The sequence below is a fragment of the Rattus norvegicus genome, chromosome 20, assembly GCF_021556685.1.
Source record: "Rattus norvegicus strain SHRSP/BbbUtx chromosome 20, alternate assembly SHRSP_T2T, whole genome shotgun sequence".
NCBI classification, from domain to species: Eukaryota; Metazoa; Chordata; class Mammalia; order Rodentia; family Muridae; genus Rattus; species Rattus norvegicus.
The window spans coordinates 31,027,631-31,036,637 of NC_141553.1; the positions used below are offsets into that span (position 1 = coordinate 31,027,631).

Sequence of the window (9,007 nt, forward strand, 5' to 3'; positions counted from 1 at the left end):
CCAAGATTGCTGGGAGGATTCTGATTAATAGCCCAAGGCTTCTTTCCTTTTCTGAGTGAAGCTTGGGTTGGGGTGGCCTGGAGGCAGCAGACTCTCAGCCTCCCCGGCCACCATTCCTTCTGTAAGGCCAAAGAATCTTATCACTGGTCCAGAGGGCAAGGGAAAAGGGGTCCCAGTGAGTGTCTGTACACCCCATTCTCTTCAGCATCCTTGTCTCTACGAGCTACCCAATCAGAGCCTGACTCTCTGCAGCCGCCCTGGGAGAACACCCAGAGTGCAGCTGATAACCATGATTGGACTCTCAGGGGTGTCAGAGGCCCAGGACAGCAGCTGGGGCATCCGGGCCTCTCTGTGGTAGCTTATACACCAGGTCAAAATGAGGCTGCCTGGGAGAGGCAGGGAGAGTCTGAGAAAGGAGAGATGGGAGGAGGGAGAAGACATGGAGGAGAAGGAAGAAAGACCAGACTGCCTTCCTCATTGAGGCTGGGGTTGGGTCAGACAAGGAAGGAGCTAAAAAGACTCATCCGGAGTGGACTCCAGCCACATAGGGTTTCCCAGAACCCCACAATAGCCTCCAGAAGAGAGACAGGAGTCCACTGTTCCCCAAAAGGCTAAACCTGCTTCTCCCAGGCAGTTCTGTCCCTTTTGTGCCCAGCTGCAGGGCCAGGGGAGCCCAGCTGCCAGCAGCAGCTCACTCCTGAGTGTTCCCAGCCTAGCTCAGCCCTCCCCAGCCCTGGGCCTCAGTTTCCCCTGAAACTGGCTGAGGAAAGGCCTTGGCATGCTCAGGGTACATGCGGAGGGGGGGTGGGGAGGGAGGGAGGAGGGAGAGAGACAGAGAGAGAGACAGAGACAGAGAGATAGAGGGAGAGACAGAGAGAGACAGAGACAGAGAGATAGAGGGAGAGACAGAGAGACAGGGATGAGAGAGAGAGAGAGAGAGAGAGAGAGAGAGAGAGAGAGAGAGAGAGAGAGAGAGAGAATATGAACAGGGAATGTGGCTCTGGCTATCCATCGGGGGAGCCCAGACTTGTAATGAAGCAGCTCCTGGTGTGAGCAGTAGGAGCCCAGCATTGCTGAGGTCGGGACAGGATGAAGACTCTCCTTAGGGTCTTCCTTACCAAGGCGAGAAGGAAGAAACAGCCACTCTTACAATGGGCAGTAACACAAGGCAGGCGCCAAGCCAGTTCAGTCCAGCCTCTCCTCTGTAGGGGCGCAGCCAGCTGAGCACCTCCTTAGTCTTCTCTGTGCAGGCAAGCACATGCTAGTGACTGTGCTGACTTGTCACTACTATTCGCTAGCCATGTGACCCTGGGCAAGTCACCTGACCTCTGTGGGCTTCAACTTCGATGTCCGAAAAGGAATGGCAGATACAGAAAGCACACACAGGATTGCTGCACCGCTTCCGGGGATGAATAGATCCGGAGCTCTGAACAGTGAGTGCCAGGTCCACAGTAAGTCCCCAGTAAACGTAGCTATTCATGCCGAGATTGCTGTGCTGTCTGTCCGGTCACACTTGATGGGGGTAGGGAGTGTCAGTGGTTACGGCAGCACACTTGGATGATTTCACCCGATCAGCCGTCATCTCCACGCAGAGGGCTCTGCCACCTCTATTTTTCTAATCAGGATCCCGAGTTTCACCCAACTAATGGCTGAGAGCCCTGTGACGCCATGATATTGGGGCATGCCGGTGATATTATTCCGCACCTCTCCCCCAGGCCCCTGCAAAATGTTGCCAAGCAAGCTGGGAAGGAGTAGATGGAACATTCGACCTTGGGGGTTGGAGGTTAAAGGGGAAGATGTCCAGCTGCTGTGGGCAGGCAGAAGTGATAAGGAGTCATCCCCAACCTCCAGCCAGGGCCAGGCATGCTGCCTGAATACTGTACCCTCCGCTGCCGGCTGCTATGAAGCCCCTTTTCCTGGGATGCTGTGGGAGCAAATGCTAAGCCACAGCTGGGGCTGGAAGCGTGTGTGTCTCAGTTGGCTTGAATACTTTCCCCAGCCCCCAGCAAGATGCCGAATCAGAGTGGGGAGAGTGAGCTCAGTTGCTAAAGTGTTGTCGCAAGCATGAGGACCTGAAATCAGAAACGGGGGCCAGGTGTGGGGGTGTGTGCTTGTAATACTGGCATGGGCAGAGGCAGAGGCAGAGGCAGAGGCAGGGGGCAGGAAGGCAGGGGGCAGGAGGGCAGAGAGGCAGAGAGGCAGAGAGGCAGAGAGGCAGAGAGGCAGAGAGGCAGAGGCAGAGAGGTAGAGGCAGAGGCAGGAAGATCACTGGGGATCACTGACCAGTCAGCCTAGCCTACTTGGCAAGTTCCAAGCTAGTGAGAGATCCTGTGACACACCCAAAACACACACACACACACACACACACACCCCTCAGGCTGCCCTCTTGTCTCCACACATCTGTAAACCTGCATGCACATGTACACACATAGGTAAAATCTACCCTCCACTTCCCAGACTATGGTTAATAATCAGCCTCTGGCCCTCTCACTAGGCTGTGTTTAAATGGAGAGATAGGACATTTAACGGTTATGCAGAGGAGGACACCTGGTCCATGTGCCTGGGGCTGTCACAGATGGCCAGTAGACCTTGTGTATGGGCTCTGATGGGCTGGGAGTATAGCCCAGTGTCCTGGATGGAGAAGGACTGAGAGGTCTGACCAAGCTCAGGGAGAATGCTCACTGAGTGTTTAGTAATGTCTGCCACCATTGGGCAGGGAAGCCAGCGCCGTGTGCTATGTCCACTTTTTCTTTCTCTGCTCTAAATGTCATTTTAGGCCTATCCAGGAAATGCCCCCGGGCAAGTCAGAGAGGGAAGGGAGTTCTCATGGCGCCAGAGGACACTGAGAAGAATCTAGAAGGATTTGGAGTAAGGCAGAAAGACATCTTTCTGGGAGGGACCAACAGGACATCGTTCTGACACTTTCACTTCCCGACACCTCCTGCCAGCCTCCTGAGAAGCCTCTCACAGAGACTTTGACAGCTCTCCCTGACTTCCTCCACCCTATTTAAAACAAAACAAAACTTCAGGTCATGAAACAGCTCTCTTCACTTTGGGCGTCAACTCTTGCTCTCCAAAGCTTCTTGCTCTCCGAAGCTTCCTGAATCATGGCTGCAAGACTCAAGGCCCCGCAAAACTTGACGGGAAAGCGTCCTGCAATCAATGGGCCATGTCTGCTGAGAACCCTGGAACCGGAGCTAGGCACTCATGTAACAAGTACTAACCACCACTAACCCACCAATGAGCTAGCAGTTAACTAGCAGTTAACTAGGGTGCCGCGGAAGAGACAAAACTCCTATGTCTTTCCAGTAGGCTCCTGTCCTGGTCCTTTGATGCCAGTGAAAGAGAATCTTCTGGCCCTGTTTTCCCATTGCAGAGTGAGGGCCCAGGCGTCCCTCCTCACACAAAAGGAGGTGTGATCTTGGATGGACTCAGTGGCACACTGGGCTGTTTGAGGATCTCGAAGGCCTGTCTACTTCCCAGGCTCAGACGGCTGTCAGGTACCCAGGACACGACTGCACGGGCAACCCACCCTGTGCCCACCTCTCGGTCCACAGCCTAGTGTTGTAATCTTTTTGCCATTGCTTTGATCTCTCCTCTCAATAGCCCAATAAAAAGTCCCTGTACACATACCCTACAGACGTGACACATTCTCATAAACAGGTCTTTTTAGGGGTGTGTCGGGGGAGGGGTCTGCCTGCACTCTGTCAACATCTCGGCCTGGAAGTTTCTACGACTTCCTTTCCCAGCGATTTCCCCAAGGTGGAAGAAATGAGTCACAAGGAACTGGAGGGAGGTTCAGCGACACCGGTCTTTATCTATAAAGTGGGGTAGGATAGAGCCAGCCATTGCAGAGTGAGGAGGTCAGGAGGTGCCATCCTGGCCACATACATGACCTTGGAACTTCCTATGAGCCACTCCGAGGGACAATTCAAGGGTACTAGAAACAGCATTGTAATTGGGGTGGCAGTCTATCTGGCCTCCCTCAGAGTCCGTAGGCCAGGGGCTGCAAGACACTGCCCCATCCCCAGTCCTGGGCCTCCAAAATGAATTCGGCTGTTTTTAATCTCAATCCTGCCCCTCCCTCCCCCGCCACCCCGCTCTCTTCCCATCTCCTGCCCAGTCTAGCCTAGGTGTCATCTGATTTTCTCCATTTGGGACATTCCAGCGTCTTTCTTCACAGCAAGGAAATCAACTGTCAGGCAGCTGGAGGACTCATTAAGGGTCCCACACTACAGAGAGGCGCTGGCAGGGAATCAACCCAACCTCCCAATCCTAGGTCTTCTCCCAGTGGTGACCCATCCACCAGCGGCCCAGGGTTGGGGGTGCGGGGGTGGCCTTGCCCACTGCTTCCCAAATGTTCTTTCCTACTGGCCCTTCTGCTTGACCTGCCCTGCCAGCACCCTCCTTCTCAGACCTACAAACCCAGTCTCCACCTTCTGCACACTTCATTTCTCTCCGGATTTCAGGGGACCAACAGACCACCGCACAGGCCCCTTCTGAAGTCCCTCTCTCCTCCCTTAAGGAGGGGATCAGGTCCATCTGCTCCAGGAATTGCTACCCCGGGGGACCCCTTCCCTGGGGCATCATCCCCTCCTGCTGGTGGGGCCATTCCTTCCTGCATTTTGTTGTCTACCACCTCCTGAGGGTCTCACAGCAGTCCCAGGGTGGATTTGGAGCCTGGATTTAGCAGCCAAGAAACCTAACAGCAGGGGGTGGTACAGTCCACTCTAGGCCCAGAGCAGCAGAGAATTTAATCTTAGCCCCTAAGCCCTCTAGCCCCCTGTGTCAGCAGGGACTCCCTTCCCAACCCTTTCACAAATCTGTTTCGAAACCAAACTACATGGCCCTCCCTCTCTCATCCTGGTCTAGCCTTATCCACTTTTTTTTTTTTTAGTTAAAATTATTTATCATCATTGTGTGTGCATACGGGTGCTCTTGCTTGAGTCTGCATGCACGTGCACTCCTGTGGAAGCTAGGATATAAGTCTGTGGGTTCTTGAGGCTTATTCAGCAAGTCCTTCCACCCGCTGAGCCCTCTTGTCAGGGCTCACCCCTTCCTCTCTCCTGTTCTTTGCTTATATGTGGGAGAATAACCCTGGGGAAGTTTCTCTGGAGACAGTTTCACAGGCCCCGCAGCTGCCTATTGTGGTGTTTAACCTTATCAACCTGATCGAATCAAGAAGAGTCTAGAGGGTTGAAGCACATCCCCCGGGGGGGGGGGGTCTGTGAGAGCGATTCCAGAGAGGGCTAAGTCAGTACAGAGGAACCTGACAGAGCAGCGCCTGCAGCTGGAGGTCTGCTGGGAGCTGGAGGGAGAGAGACAGTTGTTCTGCCCCCTCCTACCTGAGACACTGAAACCTCCGAACTGTGAGCCAACCTAAGCCCTTCTCCCTTGTGTTGTTCTGGGCAGGCTATTTTTGTCGCAGCAACAAGAAACTCAGCCAGCCACCAGCTCTCCTGTCTGCTGAGCACTTTCTGTGACACTAGAGTGCATGATGGACTCCAGTGTGATTTTTATTTAATTTCAATAGAATAAGTCAAATATGCTAGTGATTACTGTATGAGACTAGGTGGCCTTTGAGTGTCTCAGACCGAAGACCCCAGACTTCCGGGTTCTGTGACAGGAACCTACCTCCAACATCCCCAGACTACTGTTTCCTGGTGCCATCACCCCTGAAGCTACCACATCCACTTAGCCCTGTCCCCAGTATCACCCCTGGCCACTGCCACAGGCCCTAAACTGCCTCCTGTCAGCCTTAATTCCCATTTGAGGGACATAAACATTTTCCATTAAATACTTTGTTAGCCCCCCATTTTCCCATTTTCCCATTTTCCTGTCTAGCAATCCCTGAGGCCCTTTTTGACCTGGGTTGCCCAGCCTCACTTTGAACTATTCCACTCTCCCCGGTTCCCATGGTTTAGCCACCATTCACAGCCCCCAAGCAGCCCTGCCCCCACCTCTAGCTCCATCCTCCAGAGTCTGTTCCCCGGGTGGTGGTGGGGTTGTCTCAGCATAAAGTCTGATGCTTACCTCCTGTGCAAGGCAAACTCCTAATCACGCTTGGTCTTGCCCTAAAACTCATTTCCTCAGGAAGCCTCCTTATGTTGTATATAAGACATTTCCTGGCTAGTTTTCCTTCACGATTGTAATGTTTCCCTCCAGACATGATGTCTACTCATTTTCTTTCTATGTCCCATTCAAGTTCGGGAAGACTGAAGTGTTCCCCGGGGCAGTTGCCCCCCCCCCAAACTGCAGCTACCCCTCAGCAAGGGGTGTACGGTAGGGAGGCTTAGCTCGAACACCGGATGTCACCATATGGCCCTGAACAACCTACTGCCCACCTCAAGAACTCATTTCATTGTCTACTCTGTAAAATGGGGTCACTTCTGATCATCTTTGGGGTGCTTCTCAATTCTAGAGGCTAGGGTCAAAGAGTCAGCAGGGTAAACACAAGCTTCTTCTTGAAACTGGGGACACTACAGGAGAGATAAATGGGAGACCGGGAGAGATGGCACAGGGAGGGGTAGATGCACACGAGGAGGTGTTTGCCACCCTCTATACAGTCCACACGGCGCCCCTCCCCCACTCAGCCAATCAGCCAGAGCCCAGAGGTTGCCCCGAAGCCCAGGGAACTGTGGGTGGCCTGACTGAGCCTTCTTAGTTCTGGCCAGTCGTGGCAATGGGCTGTAGTAGCAGGCGTGGGACACCCGTTATGCTGTGGCCTGTGACTTCCCCCATGGGGCCATCTACGGAATTACTAGAAAAGAAGCAACCCAGAGAAATCTAACTGCAGGAGACCCAACCCTGTTGGATCTGGCTAATGCTTACCATCATCCTGTATGCTCAGAGACGTTACAGTATTTGTCCCAGTTTGCACAGCATCCCAATAAATCCCAAAGTGGGTACAAAAGCCCAGCGCTGCTTGCTGACTTTTTTTAGCAGAACCTTTTTGGTTACTGTCCCACACACCTCCCACTGTGATTTTCAAATTCTCTTAGGCCAACAGCCCACTCCATCTTGTGTTGTTCAACGTTCCCTCCTTATCGCCCACACTCCGTCCCACTTGAGTCTGCTTTTCCCGCCGTCCCAAGGAGGATGCCACTGTCACGCGCACTCTCAGGATTCCCCCAGCGAAGACACGCATTAGTAACTTTTGAACTACCTGGGAAGGAGGACATTCAGGGACAAGGAGAAAGAGTTGAATCCTTTTCCCAGTTGCAGGGATGGAGTTAGGACCATCCCAGAGGCCACAGCCAGAGAGTCATAGGTTAACGGGGCCCTGAGGAGGACAGAGCCAGGCAACTCACACTTGGGCCTTAGGGGCCAGAAAACGCAAACGGGGGCGAGCAAAGAGCAATTCGCTTTAGAAACCGTCACTTTAGGTCCTTAAATGGCTCACACTCTTGCCCTGCTTCCAAATGTGACCATAAAAACCAGGCAGCACCCACCCTCGTGGAGCAGGCAGGACCACCAGAACCCTCGCAACCATACCCCCACCAGCCTATTTCCCCGCAACTAGCCCAGGCGGCCTCTGCGCACCTTTTGCGCGCCCTGCCTTTCTCCACCTGACCGCCGCACGTCGGGCACCTCCAGCTCAAGACCCGGGGTCTCCCGGAGCTGGGAGGTCCGGCACATGCCGGCCTGGTGTGCACTGGATCTCTGGAAGCTCAGCGGTGATGCCTGCCCACAGTTCTAGTACAGGCAACCTGGGCGAACGTGCAAAAGAGCACCGGCCCGCACCGGCTCCTGGAGTCCCGGGACTGCGCGAGGGGGCGCCTCGGGGTGGGGATAAAAGGCAGCAACAAAGGGCACAAACCTCGTCCAGCAGTTGGTTGACTCGTCCCAAAATAGCTTTCTCCATCTGCTGTTCCCCGCGCTCCGATTCCAGGCGCAGCACCCGGGCCTGCAGCTCGGCCGTCCGAAAGTGGGCGAGCAGGCTGAGCGCCAGCGAGCACAACGCCAGAGCCAGCAGTCCGCAGCACCCGGGGCTCGGCAGCCTAGCGCACTGCTCAGCCAGCGCCACTGTCCCGGGCCCTGGCGCGCCCAGATCCCCAGGGCCGCGGTTGCTGGAGGCTGCCGCTTTGCGGGCGCGCTCCGCCACCATCCCCTCGCGTCTTGAGAGCCAATAAATAAATAAATAGAATAAATAAAAATGAGATCAAAGAGGTGCGATCCAAACTAAGAAGCAGGGTGAAAGGGAGCTAGCGTGGCTAGAGGACGTCCCTTTCCTTTGCTCGCCAAAAAGGACCAAAAATGAGCAGTCGGAGTTGAGGGCAGCCAAGAGCAACAGACGCGATCGGGGTACACCAAAGTAAGAAAAAAGTTATTTCGAAGAATGTTCCAAGTTCAGGGATCTGGCTCCACTGCCCGCTCTTTCCCTTCCCGCTTCTGCAGAGTCCTCGGGCTCGTGCGACGCTCGGGGTCCTTCTGGGTGTTTTGTGTCTCCGGGGAGAGCGGGTGTCAGTCCCCGGGCGAAGGGGCGCGCATGCAGGGCCCCATGGGCAGAGGTGGGTCGTGGCTGCAGTGAGCCGCGCTGGGGCCGATTCCGGCGCCTCTGTAACTTGACACAGCCGGCGCGGCCGCGCGGATCGGATGAGCGCCGGGCGCTACTTCCCAAACTAATCTCCCGCGCCCCTCCCTCGCCCTCCTCCCGCTCCTCCTCCGCCTCCTGCGGGGCCGCGGCTGGGGTTTGTTTATTTATGCAAAGTCGCCTGGGGTGGGGGGCGTGGTGTGCGGGGCCCCGCCGACCTCGGTAGCCCCTGTCCGGGGCTCCTGGTGCCCTTTGAAGTGACACTTGGGGTTATTTATAGGCGGGGAGGGGGTGTGGGGTGGAGGGGGGGCTGCGCGCCTCTTCCTTTCCATAGATTCACACTCAAGATCTCAAAGATTTGGACCGAGCATCACAGCACCCCGCACCATCGGGACATCGGGAACCCTCCTGGCACCCAACACACCGCACCATAGCACTCCCCTTTCCCGGGGCCTCGGGGACCCTCCTGGCAAC

The 9,007-nt window shown here is 55.2% G+C and overlaps 1 protein-coding gene across 51 annotated transcripts in view; it reads right to left on the minus strand.

Moving 5' to 3' along the window:
• The window catches only part of Col13a1 (collagen type XIII alpha 1 chain), a 140,074-nt gene extending 131,477 nt beyond the window's left edge, over window positions 1-8,597 (minus strand). For 50 of the 51 annotated variants that reach the window (XM_087598210.1, XM_087598202.1, XM_087598212.1 and 47 more), the window contains exon 1: window positions 7,820-8,597. Coding sequence is in view for 1 of the 51 variants with exons in the window: in NM_001109172.1 (NP_001102642.1) it covers window positions 7,820-8,107 (288 nt within the window). In the remaining 50 variants the exon portion in view is untranslated. The remainder of the gene's footprint in view (window positions 1-7,819) is intronic. The other variant, NM_001109172.1, reaches the window with a different exon arrangement.
• Between the last annotated feature and the right edge of the window lie 410 nt (window positions 8,598-9,007).